Source organism: Chroicocephalus ridibundus, chromosome 2, assembly GCF_963924245.1.
Source record: "Chroicocephalus ridibundus chromosome 2, bChrRid1.1, whole genome shotgun sequence".
NCBI lineage: Eukaryota > Metazoa > Chordata > Aves > Charadriiformes > Laridae > Chroicocephalus > Chroicocephalus ridibundus.
Genome location: NC_086285.1, coordinates 79,255,652 through 79,272,933, shown reverse-complemented (window position 1 = coordinate 79,272,933; position 17,282 = coordinate 79,255,652). Strand labels below are relative to the sequence as shown.

At 41.4% G+C, this 17,282-nt stretch overlaps 1 protein-coding gene across 3 annotated transcripts in view; it reads left to right on the top strand.

The window, feature by feature from the left end:
* Nucleotides 1-13,426, top strand: part of MYLK4 (myosin light chain kinase family member 4) — a 74,136-nt gene extending 60,710 nt beyond the window's left edge. Inside the window, exons 10-15 of one of the 3 annotated variants that reach the window (XM_063326013.1) lie at nt 2,389-2,459; nt 3,204-3,332; nt 3,829-3,981; nt 4,331-4,403; nt 5,970-6,040; nt 8,334-13,426. In XM_063326013.1, the coding sequence (XP_063182083.1) occupies nt 2,389-2,459; nt 3,204-3,332; nt 3,829-3,981; nt 4,331-4,403; nt 5,970-6,014 (471 nt within the window). In that variant the 3' untranslated portion in view covers nt 6,015-6,040; nt 8,334-13,426. Of the gene's footprint in view, nt 1-2,388; nt 2,460-3,203; nt 3,333-3,828; nt 3,982-4,330; nt 4,404-5,966; nt 6,041-8,333 lie in introns of those variants that run through there. The other 2 variants (XM_063326012.1, XM_063326014.1) reach the window with 2 other exon arrangements.
* The last annotated feature ends 3,856 nt before the right edge of the window (nt 13,427-17,282 follow it).

Sequence of the window (17,282 nt, the reverse complement as noted above, 5' to 3'; positions counted from 1 at the left end):
TGTGCAATGACAGCTGCGGAAATTCTTATTCTTAATGGAAGGCCATCAGCTTAGCAGATTCCCATGGCAGAAACAACAAAGGACCTTATTCTGCTTTTCTTATACCAATGTGTATTTACTTTAACCACATTGAGAGCAGTTAAATTACTACAGGGGTAAGTAAATTAGATGAGAATTGTGGTCATATGTCATCAAGCCTCATAGCGCTTGAATTTTCCACAGACTGATTTTACAGAAAGCCAGGAGCTGACTACAAATATCTTGCTATTTTCAATTTTGATATTTGGATATTCTATGTGCAAATATTATTTAATTCAGGTGCACAAGATTTCTGTTTTACACATCAGACGTGGGGTAGCAATTATCCCCATTTTTTACCATGCAGAAACCAAGGCATGATGAGAGAGGGGAACTAAATTCAAGGGTCATTGAGGATTGGTGGAAACCCTGCATGTCTTTCTGACGACTATACTACACTGTCATGGTCATGGAAAGGTATCAATAGATAGCCAGCTTAAGGGAAAATACATTAAAATGTACTTGCTAAAATGAAAGAAATAAAAATAGTCGGTGGCTGATATAACAAATACAGTATGTCTGTGTTGGGTTAGGCAATAGCTGCTAGTGCAGCTGAAAGCCCAGAGAATGGTGGCAGATTCTCTGCCATGTACTTGCTTGGTTATCTGAGCTATTGAAGTTCAGATATATATACACAAAAAGTTTCCTCACTTCTTTTTAAAGACAAATACACCAATTGCACATTCTTACTCTGGTTGACTGCTGATGGTTAAGTGTCACCCCTTAGAAAACATTTGTTGTAAAGGTATTCTTCATTAGACTGTACATTTGAGCTGGCTCTTTCTCCCTTCACCTGTTTTTATCAATTAATAGACTTGTTTCTTACCTCTATTTAGTGCAGGAATAAAATGGGCTGATGTCTTTAGTTTTATGACTGGCTATAAAGCTTCCTAGTGATCCCTGAGCTGTGCAACAAAGCAAAAAGAAACAAAAAGTGCACAAGATGGTTTTCTCTTTGGTGAGGTTTTTATTATGGCTGCTGGTTTTGGCTTGTAATAACTGAGTTAATATAATACATCTTTGATGTTGTTAGCGTATATGTTGTTGCAGTGGTTAAGCAAATGAACAGATGCTTGTTGGGACCTCCTTCAGTTGCTAATCAATGACCAGACTCACTTTTCACTTTCTTTATAAACATCCAGTTACCTAGAAACCTATCAAGCAGAAGTTCGCACAGTTCTTTGGGACACATAAATTATATTCTTGGATATGGCAGAGTTTTAACATGAGGTCAGACTACTGACAAAAGATACATACGCAATCCAAGAAATTCTTCCCAGAGACCACTTTTCATGTGCTTGCCAGCTATGGCTCTCCCTTCTGTTTTGTTTGTTCATAGATTGCTGTCAGTAACAGATGAGTTTGGGGAAGAAAGCTTGAAATTGAAAGAAAATCATCCTGACCGTAATTGTCCAGGACCTCAGAAACTATGGACATACGGTGTTTAAAAGCCCTATGGTGTTTAGAAGTCCTACATGTAAAATGAATTAGTAATGGTGACAAAGGTTAACTAATGTTTTAAGTGTTGAGGGCTGTTTTGTTTCAAAGAGGACTCAATGAGCAACAAGACGGAGTAGCTATAAAACTGCTGGCAGTGGATATGAGACTCTATTTTAGGTATTTACATTTCAAAGATAATTGGCCAAATTCTGTTCTCAGTCCCTTCTGTATGAATTTGGAGTAATTCTAGGAAGTTAATGGATTCCTGCCAGGGAAGTGAAGAACAGCATTTGGCCCTATGAAAATCTGGAGGGAATTAAGCTGGGAATCCTACCTTTTGATAAAATATCTGAGAAAAGCATTAAGTTGATGTGACTAGCTTAATATATCAGTGTTCAATCAGACAGTTACTGACAGAACACTCATGAACTCAGAAACGTAAAGCTGTAACATAAACTTCAAAGTCCAACAAATTCTCTTTTTTTTTTTTTTTTTTTTTTTTGTAAAAAATCAGTGTCAGCTTATAAAGGTCTGTAAAATCACAGTGCCAGAATCCCGAAACCCCTCTTTGGAAGTCTGCATTCTCTGTCCCACTCCCTCTAATGAGTTCTTTATCTGAACTGCTGCCTTATGTCAAATTGAAAAGCCAAGGAGAAGAAAAAGCAGTTGCAAGGCACAGAACACACAACCCCAACTGCTTTGTGATAGCAGGAGGGGGTACCCATGTGGAGAAATCTGACCAAGGAGAAAAGCAAAAGGTGCTTATGAGATGTTTGCTATGTTTTTAGACTTTTTCTCTCTACAGTTTGTTAAAAGCCCAGTTTTTCATACTTGCTTCTCATTAAAGTGTTTTTTGGTTTCTTTTGGCAGCCTGAGAATATCCTGTGTGTGAACCGAGCAGCAAATCAAATAAAAATTATTGATTTTGGATTGGCAAGAAGGTACGTGCATGTGTTCTTGCTAATCGTAAATGAATTAGGAAACAATGAAAAAAAGTATTACATCTCTACAATGACATATTTGATACATAATGGTCTCCTACTGTTCTTAGGACAAATTGAACATGTCTCTTTTAAGCAGCAATATCTTTTAATAAGGAATGTTTGGAGCTGAGTAAAAAAGATTTATTCTGAAGCCTTTTTTCAGGTCCAAGGTTGAAAGAGGGTTGATTCTGACTAAGCAAGCACATAAGTATCTTGGAACAGCTGAAATGGACAAAACCAGGGGTATATCTTGTCTGGTCTTTTGTCTCCTATATTATGAGATTCTTTCAAAAAGAGTGTAAGAGACCACCAAGGGCTGTTATAATATATCCCATGCTATATCACTTTCTGGTTTAATTAGGTACTATAACCTCAGTGAAGGATTTACTGGTTAAAAATTCCATGCCTATGATGTGGAAAAGTCCCAAAAGATGATAACAGCTGCTCTGAGGGGTCCTTGAAACTTGAATGTCTTCCTTTGTATAGCAGTTGGGTTTTGTCCTCAAGTACGATCTAAAGCTTGCAAGCATTTTTCGATCTGTATATGGGTAGATTTATTTTTACTTTGTACCTCTGCCTGTCCTTGTTTTCCTACTGAATTTCCTGTGTGCTTCTGAAATCCCTCTAAGTGCTGGACAACTTATGATGCAACTTTAATTAGAGCTGTAATTGGTGTCCTCTGTTAATGTTTCCATTTCCTAGATATCAACCCAGAGAAAAACTCCGAGTTAACTTTGGGACTCCAGAATTTCTTGCTCCAGAAGTTGTGAATTATGAGTTTGTCTCCTTTCCTACAGATATGTGGAGTGTAGGAGTCATTGCTTATATGCTGTAAGTGGGATTCAGTATCTGCATTGTAAGCTGTTTCTAGGTTGAACTGTGTCAATCATCCAAATTTGTTGTTATACTGGAACATTGGCAAAATCTGTATCCAAAATAGAAAACGCAGGCATCTTTCCAAATGCCATATTCAGTAATCTCTCCTCTTTCCAATCACCATGAGCTTTTCTTCTTTGTTACATTGCACATCTCATGAGTTTTTGAGCATCACAATTCCAGAATACTGTAGGCTGCTTGGTAAGTTCCCAGTAGGTATGTGCAAGAGTGGTCAAAGGTATAGAAAATGTAACTACCATGAAAGACAGTAACGCTTGATTTCTTAGGGAAGAAAGGTGATCATGTAAATAGAAGAGAGAATGGAAATGTTCTGGAGATTTCTTAGACAATAATACATTTCAAGATAGGCCAGAATGACAGCACAGTCATAGAAGATCATGTACAGGAAGGGGAAAGGCAGGAGGATTGAACATATTTCTTTTTACTTTAGCCTCAGTGGATTGTCTCCTTTTTTGGGTGAAGATGACAATGAGACCCTCAACAATATCCTGTCCTGTAGCTGGGATTTTGAAGATGAGGAATTTCGAGGTGTTTCTGATCAGGCCAAAGATTTCATTTCAAAGCTTCTCATCAAGGAAAAATGGTATATAATCCCTGTATCTTTGAAATGTGTTTTCCATGCCGTCATATCACAGTTGTGTCACTTTTACTGCTCCATTGCAGAACTGTTGTGACTTATCTAAGTTTTTTGTGTCCACATAGAATACTATAATGCCACTTCATTGATGTTGTTCATTGTGTTCATAAACACTCTGAAATTACCTGAATGGATTTTTGCTGTGAAGCAAAATTTACATGGATTAGATGTCATCTGGCATGGTGTCCTGAAGTGACAGCATTGCATGATGGCAGAACACATGACCTGTAGGAAATAATTGTTGAATTTTCAGATTCTGGGAAAAACATTTAACAGCATTCTGGTTCTCCTCTAGCTGGAGGATAAGTGCAACTGCTGCCTTAAAACACCCATGGTTATCAGACCACAAGCTCCACTGCAGACTCCAGGTCCCTAAACTTAAATATCCGTGTGCATTGTAGAGCTGCTGTTGCCTTCTTGTGTTGCCACATCATTATTTGCTTTGACATTTTTCTTAACTGCTTTTGATTCTTCCTTGCTGCTGCATTTCTTGCTACTGAGAGCCTTGTGTGTCCCCTTGCTTGTTTTTTTTAGCTGTTATAATTTGCATGCTCACACTTGCTCATCAGTTCTTGCACATCTGGGAAGAAATATAAGATCATGCAATTGCTGTGTGTTGCTGGGTGGATCCATTTCTTAGCAAATGGAGACTATTTGCAAAATGAGCACTGAGTTACCATAGGAAAAGATTTTTCCAGCTGAGGATAATTCTTCCTGCTTTGAAAGCCCTTTCAGGCTCTCTTGAAGTCCCCCATGAGTGCTGTTAGGTTTCATCCTACTTCTTCCCGAGGGATACCTTTCCCAACAGAGCTTGGAACCTCACCCAATCCGTGTCTTTGTATTTAAGCACCTTCTTGCTGTTCAAGGTAGCCAGCGTAGTGGCCAACACAAAAGAAGCAATTGTTTGTTCACACAAACGATTCAGTTGAGCTGAGTGGATCATTTTGATTATTCCTCTGTTAAGTAGTCAATGAGTTTGAGAGATTCACACTGTTGATGAGCTTGCTGTTGGCTGATTCTAAGGGAGTCCACTCTGTCTTTCAGTTTATCCTTGGGGGATAATTTTAAGCGGGTTTCAGAATTTTTACACTTCCTCCTCTTCAGGCAAAGCACATCGATGTTAAATAAAATGATTGCTCTATTGCCTATCAAGCTGCCTTTTGAACTACAGGCATCATTAAGAATTAAGAGACCATATTATTAATTAACAAAATAATCCTATTAAAATAAGAATAAAGATTATGATGATAATAAAGCAGTAGTAGCTCTGCTGATGAGGTGGTGTGGGTTCTGGGCAGGATGGACTGAACAGTGTCTTGACAGCTCTGTCCTTGCGAGACGTTCCTGTTACACAGAGTAAGGATAACAAGAAGTAGTATAAATTGGGAAATAATAACAATCAAAGAAATTATTATAATTTTAATTGAAATTTAGTTTTTATTATAAACTCCCAGAACAGCAATGCCCATGAGATTATTAGAAGATTTATAAGTGTGCGTACACAGTAAAAATAAGAGTTAGTCATGGTTAAGTATCTCTTTATAGAGGGCTTCATAGGATAAAATTTGACTCCTTTAGTTGGGGTCCAGTGAAGCTCCGATTCCTGCAACCTGGGGAACAGGCTATCTTTTCCAAATGCTGCAAGAACACAGGGTCTTACCTGCTGTGCTGCTTTCTGTCACCAGTCTTCTTCTGGGGTAACCCTACCCTAAGAGAAACCTTACAACTCATGTCATCCTTTACAGTTCCCACCTCGGTATTTTTTGTTCATACTTTTTGTGGTTTGCAAAACAGCTTCACTAAACATGCTTATGTTGCAGTGTTCTGCCATTACCTTAACTAGAGATAAGATATGATTGATCTTCAATTAATGCTCCAATAATGGTATCTTTCTATTGTTTTTTGTTTGTTTGTTTTTCTTTTTCCCCTAGAAGAAGGCTAAAGGTGACAGTGTGTCCCAAGCACCCCCGGCTCAATAACCTCTGAAAGAGCTGCCAGACAGAAGGTTTGTTTCAGGTCCCAAGTCTTTCTTCAGACGCAAATACTGTAGCCCCGGCGGAAGAGATCAGTGGGCGGCCAAAAACCTTGCATAGTCCGAAGTGCTCAGTCCAAACTGTATTCACCACCACCATCCTCGCTGTTGTCTGGAAAGCATTCAAAATGTAAACTGGCCCTATCACTTACCCCAAGTCACAGCAATGTGCAAAAAGATCATATATGTGAAGCCATATGTGCTGCAAACCCTGGCTATTTTAGAGCGAATGGTTATGCTCCCACTGGCTCTCATGGGGCAGGATTTCACCCAATAATTTTTCAGTGTTGAAAGCTTTCAGGTTTTCATGCTGTGGTTAGGAGTATGGTTTAAAAAGGGTAGAAATATGAAAAGTAATTAGTTTTTAGCAGAGGCACGGGCCAGACGCTCAGGGCAGCTCCACTAACTGTAGAGAAATGAAAGCAAGGTGTCCCCTAAAAGAAGCTGCTCCACACTTTTGAGGACCCAGTTTTGACAGGGCACTTCTCTGCCCCCTGAGCCAGTAGCAACTCAAACAATTTTGACAGAGCGTCTCTGTCCTTTTTTTTCTGGCTCCCTGTCTTTGCCCTTTCATTAACAAACACTTCATTAGTGGTTCTCAGGCTGGCTTGGTTGCCTCCCCTGGGGATCAGGGAGACTCAAGTCTGCTCTCATGTTCTGTCTCTGGTCTTTGACCAAAGCATGCTCACTCAGCCACTGTGAAATAAAGCTACCTCAGGCGGCACAGTATCTCCATAAACTAGTAGACCAATTCCCACAGCCCCTTTTACCGACTACCACAGAAGTTGGTGCCTCTGTTGAAGGACCATGGGAACCACTCAAAGGTTCTGGGGGCATCTTTGGGCAAGACTCAGTGGAGGGTCAAGATGTGAATGAGGCTGAGAACACACACACTGTGTAAAACCACTTCCTTTTAGTCGTGCGTCACAAGTAACAAAATAATGGTTGCCAAAATAAAAGTAGTCCACTTTTCACCACAAGCAAATTTTTAATGCTGCCATTATCCATCATCTGCTTGGTCGGGCAAGTGATATCCTGGGTTTTATTTGCAACAGGTTTTGTCCAGAAACATGTAAAAAAGATAGTATTGTGAGAGGCTGAAATTTTTGTTCTGTTTTGACTAAGCAGGATTAGAACAGATTTTACACAATGTAGTGTAGTAACGCAGAAGTTAATGGTCTTTAAATGAGCTATCCTGGGGACTTGAAGCTGCCTTTCCATGCTACGCTGGAGGTCAGAGAGGGTAAGGTACCATTACGATATCCTACTTGCTCTCTGAAGCCACATAGCTTCCTGATACGGTAATGTCTGAACATCAGCCTCTGTAGTAGGAATCCAGTGGGAATGAATACCTCTTTGTGTTCCTCAGCATTCATCCCCACTCCACTGGTGCTGGGACAGGTTACATGGAGGTTTTGGTCCACTCGTGTGTGCTTCTACATAGTAGTTTTCTAAACGGGTTTTCCCCACCTGTTACAGGACTAGTGTTTTTATCTGTATTTCCCATTTCAAGCTGCTAACTGCACAACAACCAAATGGTGAAAATTCTCCCTCTCAAATGCAGGAAGCACTGTATTACACAATTTTCTATTACAACGAAAATCAACTTTGAGATAAATTGACTGTCTAACAGCAGTCAGAATTATTTTTAAATAAACTTTTTATAGCTTTGTAACATAGTAACCTACCCATGATCTAACCTGCAGGAAAACCTGGTTTTGGCTTTTGCAGTGTTATTTCCTCTGTGTGTGTTTTTCTTTTTGGAGTTTATTTGAGTTTACTTAATGAGTGGATCTAAAGTCATAGCAGTGCTTTGTTTTTAAAGAATCCCTTTAGCTATTTTTATCGGGCAAGTAGTATGGTTACCACATTTAACCCAAAATAATACACTCAAGTGCCAGTTGATTTAGACCTGGCATTATAAATGCTTGCAGTGGTAACACAAATAAATGGAGAGGTTTGCAGCGTGCCTTTTCATGCTGTGATCTGTATGACAAGAGAGGCAAAAAAGCAGAGTAGCTGCATTTCAAGAGAGACCTCCAGGACCATTTCTGCCCTTAACAAAGAGGCCTTGTCTTTCTAATATTGTATAAAACATCTCACAAATAAGGTGGCTGCAAGAATCCTTTGTAAGCAAGAAGATTCGGCATTGCTTTCTTTTCCTTATGCACAAAGAAACCACCATGTGGTTGTCCTAGAATGCTTAACCAAATAAAAAAAAGTATACTGCTGAATTAACTGGATTTTTGTTTTGTTTATTTTGCAGAAAAGCTGCTGTGTGGTTACTGCTGCTAAGAGATTTGAAAATAGTAGCAGTCTTGGTGCTTTATCCCCCTGACATGACCAAGACTTCTACTGAATGGACCAACAGCACTTTAGCTGCAGGACAAGTCCCAGCATCGCTGAGCTGCTTCTTCTCTATTCAGCTGTTGAAAGAAGGAAAGTATTTCTTCAGGTTGTGGGAAGGTGTTTCTTCTGGACGCCGTGTTCTTCATGTCTTGGAGTGCTACATTAGCTTGGATTCATAACGAACTTTTCTCTAACTTGTCTTATGTCCCATTTTACTCATCGAAGGCTCCTTAAGGTTAAAATTATTAGGTTAAATTGACTGTTTCTCATCTCAGCGCAGAAGGCAGTCTGTCACTGTCTGTAGACAAGGTTGATTTGACGCTAGAGTCAAATAATTAAAAAAAAAATTGCAGCCAATTTAAAGCTGCCTTATGTAGAAGATTTGAAGTTTGTTTTTCCTGTCACACTAAAATGAGCTAAGGATTAGCTCAACCAAAGTTAAAGCCGTGTTAATGTAACACCAGTGGAAGTGAGAAATGAGGCTTTCCTTGCACATATGTGAGTTTGCTGCAACCGTGATATGATGCATTTTAGGATTTTTTATCCTGATGAATTAGTTCAATTTAAATACATTTGGATTAATTAAAAAAGAAAGAAAACAAGGCACTATTCACTTGTACCCATGCAGACTGTTCTCCAATATGCAAGTATAATTCAGTTATTTTAACAGAGGGTGATTTCACACCAGCTAATTTGTTTAATGCTAGTAGGACTGATTAAGACCATTGGCAAAGAGGAGAGTCAGTCCTCTGCTCATTATAACCTCCGGGTACAGGCTCAAGTGCAAATCCTCTGTTTTTCTAAAGTTTTCTTTTCTTACCTTGCTCCCAAGCCTTTCTGATTCTTAACTAGATAGAAAACTGGGAGTCAGAACAGCTGAATTATTTACCTGAGGTTCTTTGACTATGGCTCATTGTTAAGTGAATCTGAGTGTTAATTGCCTAGGCTGTGAGGTTAAAATAATGAAACTTATTGCCTGCTGTGTATGGCTTTCTGACTGCTTGGTTTCAGAACTACATAAATGCAAAGTATAGTGACTATTTTATTCAGTGATGCTGACATATTATGGTGCCTTTAGATTTTCTTTGATTAATCCAGTTCTGATCAAACTACATATTAACATAGCTATCTCTATATATTTATCTATACATTTCATATGTATTTATATTTAAATTATGTCTTTTTTTTTTAAAGGGGATCAACATAAAGGCAAAACAGTATTATTCATCACCACCTAATGAATTGTTTTTCCTACCTTCGTCCTTTCTGGATAGCATTCATATTGAAATAGAAGGGGCCCATTAGTGGGACATCATGGCCATGACATTCTCTACAGCCAGTTTGATCCAATGTTTTAAAGCCATTGTAGTAGATCTCTTTAGGCTGCTCCTGTAAATTAATAGGGCTTGTTACAGCTATGAAATCGAAGAAATACTGATGTGTTGTACTAGTTGTTGCAAATACACGAGCCCCATTACTACTATCACACAATGACTCACCGTGCAACTGTGATACCATGTAGAGCACTGCCACCTTCAGATCCTTATCTGTAGTCTTAGCTGAAGTAAACTTTGACTAGCAGAAATGGAGGTTTCTTTGGGAAAAGACTAAGCAGTCTCAAAGCAAGAAAACGAGCATATGACTTTTAGATAGAAACTGGGCTGCTTATTTTTAGTCACCATTTATATTCACCTATGTAAAATAAATAGAAAAGCTACCTTTCTGTTAGGGCTGAAATTCCCACTCCTGTTCTGACTGCCTTCAAGATATTGTAGCTTTTTGTTCGGTAAACAACTCAATGATCAGACTAAAATGCAGCAGACCACTTTGGAATGGCAAGATCTCATTATGCACTTTAGTGACAGCATTGTAGGATTGGCTTGCGGGTTTTGTTTTTCCTGTGGTAGATTTTACATGGGTATGAATAAATTGCATGTCATTTTGAACCTTATTAACTATACTAAAGTAACAGTGCGACTACAGTCTTACCTGCTTTGTTGCTCAGTTGCATTAAGAGGATTTATCATTTGTGGATATATACATCTGAGTAGTAATTAAGAGCTTAGTGCCATAAAGATCAGCCCTGTGTTAGAGTGTCTTGCGCGGGGTCGGCCACAAAACCTCCAGGAGCTGTAGGAGAACATGGCCTCTGTTATGCACATCCACGGAGTTCATCCATACAGTGCTCTATCAGAAATACGCACACGTGATTTACTAGGGAGGCTGGAAGAGCTTGACATATTTCACTCCCCTTGAGAAGTCAGGCCCTTTTACAAGGCAGGGGTTGCGGAGGGGATACCTCGCCCCTCGCCAGCCCCTTGCTTGTGCTACTGGGCAATGTGCTAATATACTTAAGGGACTTAACTTTCATTCTTACTGACAAGGATAATGATGGTCACGCTCTTGAGTCTTACCTGTAGACTGCCCCGCTCTTTCATCCTTGGAACAGCTCCTGTAGTGGGGGATGAGGTTGAGGTGGGGACAGTTGGAGGAGGCTGGACTGAGCGAGGCTCTGCAGTGACTGAAGGTGCCATTTGGTGCCCAGTGTTAAGCACAAGCGTGGGCCTGCAGATGTCCAGCGGCGGAGGAAAAATTCCCAGGCGTACTTCTTGGCATGGCCCCATAGACTCTAGATCTGCAGCACCAAATCAAAAGGGAGCTGTATTATCAAGATCATTATCGTATTAAGGGCAAAAAAATTATATTGCTGTGTAATTGTCACCGCTATTTGTAGTGGTGTGCCTGAGAAAAATGTCTCCAGAGATGTTTGTTTCTATCTTTTCTGGCTGTTTTAATTTTAGTTAAATAATAACTTGACATAACTTCTTTTTAGTGGCTTTCTAATTCTGTCTCGTTGCACTTTGAGCAGCATGCTGTTTTGTGTGTGTGTGTGCAAGTTTGTTTTTGGTTCTGTTTTCCTTAAATATGTTCTTTAATGACTAATAGCTGTATTAAATTATTGTTTTGACACATCATTATTTATTTTCCACTAGGTAATAATAGTAAGTGGCTTAGTTTTTATAAGTCAACTGCATCTATGTGAGCTTGCTTATTATCATTTTTGTTGTGTATTGGTTTAAGCGATTGCATTTGGAAACTGTGAATTACTGTGCTTGGGAGCAGGTTTAAGTGTGAAAGGCACTGTACTAGCTGCCGTTACACCATTTAGCTGTATGCCCACAGACAGAGATGGCTGCAGGTGCTACGAGAGCGATATAGAAACATTAGTTGTGGTGGAGCGTCAAGATGCAGTATTTGGTCTGTGTAAAACATTGTGTTCTTCCTGACATGTAAAATTAAAGGCCATGTCATGGGAACATAGCGATTTATACCAGGTGATGATTTGACCTCCAGGTTTGCATACAGACTCCCTGCTGGACCGCAAAAAGGCAGAGGGCTTTCTGGTTGGAAAGGCAGCTTTAGCAGTAATGTTACATAGCGACTGTTCTGCAGGGACGACCTGTGGGAAGTCACTGGTAGTTGGAGGCACTCTGTAATTTTCCCAGGGCCTCAGATGTAACTGTACTCAGTAAAACACATCTTTATTTGTCAGGCACTGAAAGACAGTTATCACCTAGTGCTTAAAAGAATTAGGACGGTGTTATTCCCATTTCCATAGATGCAGCGGAGAGATTCAGCTAGAGAAAATCTCAGAGAGTTTTGCCCGAGATATGCTAGAGTAGTCTAACATTAGCATCAGGATTAGAAGCAAATTTATTTGGCTCAAGGTGGGGCACTAGTGGATTTCCAACTCTTGTTGCACGTGGAGCATCCTGGAGGCTATGAAATGTGTAAAAACCTTTACTGCAGGAAGATGTCCATACTATCGTATCCATGTTTGTGAGCACCTGCAGCCAGTTGCGCCCCTGAGTACCTTCACAGCATAAGCAGCTGGCAATCTGTGATAATCCACTCTGGAGATTACAACAGACGCTACTTCTTAATTTATTTTTCATATTCCTTCTTTCTTATGTCAAAAGCTGAATAAAGTTAAAGCCTAAGCTAAATTCTGCTGTAACTTGGTTCCAACCAGGAATAACAGTGCAGCTCCGCAGAATTAAATAAAGGAAGTGCTTGGTCCATCTTTTGTGGTGTGAGTAGCACAAGAACCCAGTTTAACACACACTCCCGCCAAAAAAAATCTGCTTTGCACCAGTCTTGACTAGTAAAAATAAAAAGAACCTTAATTTTTTAACAGTTAAGGAATCTTGGTCAAGATACTGTTTTTCTTCAGTGGTTAAAGTGCAGCAGTAAGAGTCAAGGTATCTTCAATTTAATGCTGATATTACAAATCACTGGCAGCTTCTTTCACAAAATGGCCCCCACCAGCAGGAGGTGTGAGAAAAGCAGGTGTTTGTCAGCTCTTTTCCGCTGATGGGGACCTGAAAACATCCCATCCCCTTCCCATGGTCGCACCAGTGAGCGGGGCAATTCTTAGCTTGTGGACACTTAATATGTGATAGCGATTGCAGTTTTGCTTAGTGTCAAACCCACAGCAGTGATGAACGAATGCCAATGCTCCAAACTCCTTGCAGGAGGACGCTGCATCTTCACATACTACTTTTATCGTCACCAGTAGATACTTGTCCTTGTATCTCGTGTGAATACAACTAAACACTGCATGAATCCGTTTAGGGACATTAGACTCTTTCACCTTCCATGAAGGCTTGGTCTTTGAACAACTAACTACCTGTTTCAAATCTTAGATGAAGACTGGCAGAGATAGTGCTTTGTAAATACGTTGTTTAGCTATGTCAGTAGAGCTAACAATCACATTTTGGTGCGGCAGAACTAATGTTTGTGTACCCCACAGCAGCTTCTCTTAAAGTTAGATGACAGGCATGTGAGAACTAAATTATGAAGCATGTGGATTTTCATGTCCCATATCACTTTGGCTTGCGTATCTGGTTTTTTAGATTAACTCGTGTATCTCTGGTATGTGTTCTTTTGTGGAAAACATAGAGCAGTCCTGTAAACAGATGACTGAGGAATAAATGCTGATTTTGTTTATTCCAGGGTTTTTGTTGGCTTTATTTTATGTGCCTGTCATTTATAATAGTAAGTAATGGAAAGAAACCGTGCCTTTTCTGCAGCTTGCTAGCTGTGAAGGTCTCTAGATACACAAAGATAAAAGAAGAGTCATTTCCAATGAAACAAATACAGATAGCTGTCGAAGGTCCGCTCACGTCTCGTACTCACATCTTGGAAGGAAGCCTCAGCGCTCTCTGCAAATAACTGGGGCCTGAGATGCTCTCGGCTGCAATCTTGCTGCAAGAACTTAGACCAGGTCACTAGGGAGGAAAGAAGAGTGAACTGAAATTTCTGGTGCTCGGTCACTCCAGGGAGCTGGTGTCACTCTTTTCTCCCTGAATCGTCACACTCAGACCGTTGGCTTGTTATTTGGTATTGCTGAACCTTACCCCATCTAGGAGCTCACTGACTAATAAGTCAGCCTGAAATCAGAAGGAATGTTTCCTGCAGGGTTAAATCAACCTTAAATTGGGCTGGCTAAGTGAAAAGAAAAAAAGAAGAGCAAGAGCAAAAATTGAGAAAAAAGCTACAGGATGAGAAAGCAGGAAGCAGCCTCTGCCTGGCACTGGCCTATACTCAGCAAGTAGCACTTTTTCTGGGTGGTTTGTCCACACCATGCTTGAGGAGCAACTTTGGCTTCTTACACTGGAAGGCTCCTATTTAATATCAGCCTGTATTTGACGAGCCTGAGCTTTGCAGGCGTGAGATCCAGGCATACAGCAAGACACCCTCCTGATTAAGCTGTAAGTTACATCAACCAAAGAGTCACACTCATCCCCCAGGGAGCTCAGCGCTCCTGGCCAACAGGGAGCAAAGCCATCGCAACCCGTCTGGCAGAGCTTGGGGGTTGCAGGAAGCAAAGAAGCCAGAGAACAGTTTTACAACAGCCCAGCGCAGGACACGGAGCTGCTGCCTCTTTACACCCGCTCAAGGCAGCCCCGAGACCACCAATCATTCCAACAGCGGGGTGCTGGTTAGCCCAGGCAAAGCCTCTTTCTTGGCGTCCTTCCTACGCAAGGAGGTGAGAGATTTCCCATCCAAGTTGGCGGGCTGCGTAGCCTTCACGCAGAGGCTTTGTTTCCCCTTTCTCCTGAAAAATGTCTTCTGGCGGGGTCCCAAATGTCATCAGCGGCCAGGAACATCGCGGTGCCCTCGCCACATCTGGAGCCCACACTCAGGCTCCCGCACAAGTTTGTGTGTCTGCACAGAGCCCTGATGGGTTCAGTAGGTGTCCAAAAAGCTTTTGGGATGAAACCCCATAGTTCCTATGCACGCCCAGGCCCTGTACATTTGCTCTTCACTTGCCTTTCTTGAAGCCAGCCACCGTGTTCTAGCTTTCACTGCCTTTGACCCTGAAAATATCAGCATCCGCGCTTTATAGCTGGTGCGGAGGCCTTTGCCGTAGTACCTCGGTCCTCTCAACAGCTCCTGCTAAATGCGTGCCACTGGCGAAAAGAAAATGAATGTGGATAAAATAACACTCAGCTCCCTGTATGTCTGTAAAGCAACTCCACACTTTTAAAATGTGTTCGCTAAGTTCATGTGGTTAAAAATATGTTGACTACAGGAAAAAAAATCCAACAAGGGACATTCATAATTCTTCATTAATTAATAGTCAACCCTTTTTCTCCCCCAATTATTTCAAACACCTGCTCACAGTAAATTTCCTTTGCAATTTTTTAATGCTTCTTTAATATTACCCAGAACTTGGAAACATACACTAAGCTTCTCTTATTTTTAATTATTTTCAAATTAATTTTAATTTTCTGAATATTTTCAGTGCTGCCCATTTGTTCAATAAAACTGAATTTTAATTTTAATTTTTTTTTTCTTAAAGGCCTCCTAAAGTTTCCAGAGACTGCTTTTATGGGCTGTTTTAATGAAAGCTTTTGGAAAGGGACTGGAGATTTCCAAATTCCGCCCTTGAAGCCTCCTCATCCAAACAAAAAAAGGGGGTTGGGGGGAAAAAAAATCACTTCATCGGGGGTGGCTCACATCTCTTGCATACGGCTGGTATTCACCCGGGAGCTAAGCCGTCCTGTACTGGAGGTGCCGGCTGGCGACGTATGTGGGGGCGAGGGACCAGACCCCCCTCGGCTCTGGGTGCCTGCAGCGGGAAGCGAGGGTGCCTGGCCGTGGGCAGGACCAAGCTCTCAGAGCTCCGGGCTGTGCCACTTGAGGTCCTGCTATAAAGCTTGCGGAAAGCGAGGAGCACCTTAACCCTCTTTGGACCACACAGACCCTAAATCAATGAAAAGCCTTAGCAGGGAGTGCAGTGCGCGGGGGTCTGCCCCCCCCACCAGTGATGGGACTGACTGGAGAGGGAGGCGGTGCTGGAAGGTTTGCTCCATGAGCCGGAGTTTTCAGGCTATTCTGGGTGCGGCAGCAGGGACACTGCCCCCGGCAACGCCGCTCCTGTGCTGAGCTGGCCGTGTCCGACATCAGGCTCTCAGCTCCCACAACAAACGTCTTCACTGCCACCAACAAATCGGACGTGAAGCTTTCTCCAGGCCGCAACATACTGTTGTCCATTGTGGACCCAGGGCCGTGATTGTAGCAGAGATGAGGGAGAGGAAGGGAAGGTGGAAGTCATCCTTTTCCAGAGCCATCCACTCCTCACCAGCTAATTTAAATGCACCTCCCCTCTTTTCTTTAGGTGTCCAGCCACTGTTTCATACACTCTTATCTTTGGCTCTCTCCATAACATATGCAGGGTGTGACATCTGACCACTGAAAACAGGCCATAAGGTCACTTTGAGGTGACCTTAGTCCTTCAGAAAGTCATATACTTTCAAGGAGAGGGTACCAAGACCCCCAGCTCTGAAGCAGAGACCGATCCATAGATGGATCAGTCCCATTTTGGACTGTGTGGTCTCAGGGGTTGGCAATGATTTAGAGACATGTGGTAGGGTCTTGCCTCGTTAAAATGTGATGGCCTCAATGTGGCAACTGAGGGTTCCTGCAGCAGCGCTGTGTCACCTGCCACTTGGTACCCCTCCGGTTCATCAGGGTGTTCATAACGGGTTTCTGATCCCTCACTGACAAAGCTCACTTCATGGGTAACACTTGAGTAACTACAACCACCAGGCTGCTGAAAGGAACTATTTAACTGGCACCGACATTTGCTAGGTTTCCTTGTTTTGCTTTTAGCTTTATTTTTTTTATGGTTCTCTTGTCCAGACTTAAGAAATATCCACTGCAAGGAGCTTTCATCTACTTTGTTCTTAATCTCTGCAGATGCCCATGTTTCGGGGGCTGGATGAAGCTTTCTAATTAAAGGAGGTCTTTTTTTTTTTTTTTTTCTTCTTTTTTTTTCTTTTTCTTTTCTTTTCTTTTTTTTTTTCTTTTTCCTTTCTTTTTTTTTTTTTTCTTTGGTGAAAGTGCTGTCTGAGAGCTAGTCAGAGGACCTGAAATGTTAGACTTAGTCCCACAGGCATCGGTAGGTAGAGAATAAAGCAAAGTGCAGAATTAAAAATGAGTTATGGCACATAAAGCTGCAGTTTGTTGTTTGAATGGCATCGCCACATATAAATGACCCATAAAATCTTCTGTAATGGATTTTACATCAACTCATGGCAGAATTTTATCTTGTTATAACCTGTTGTCCCAGCCGTTTTGTTTGTTAGTGCTGTTGCATTGTAACAGTATATTTGGCTTCAGCAGCACTTGGCCGTGCTCGGTGCTCCCAAATCAATCTCTTCCAGATAGGTCACTGTTCGGCAGGCAACAAAATGTGGGCAGCCAGCTTCATTTCCGTGCAATAGCAGCAAGTTGGGTCCTGGCCACGGTTTCCTTCCTGAGCTGGGGCCAAAATTAGCTGTCAGTAGCAGTGGGG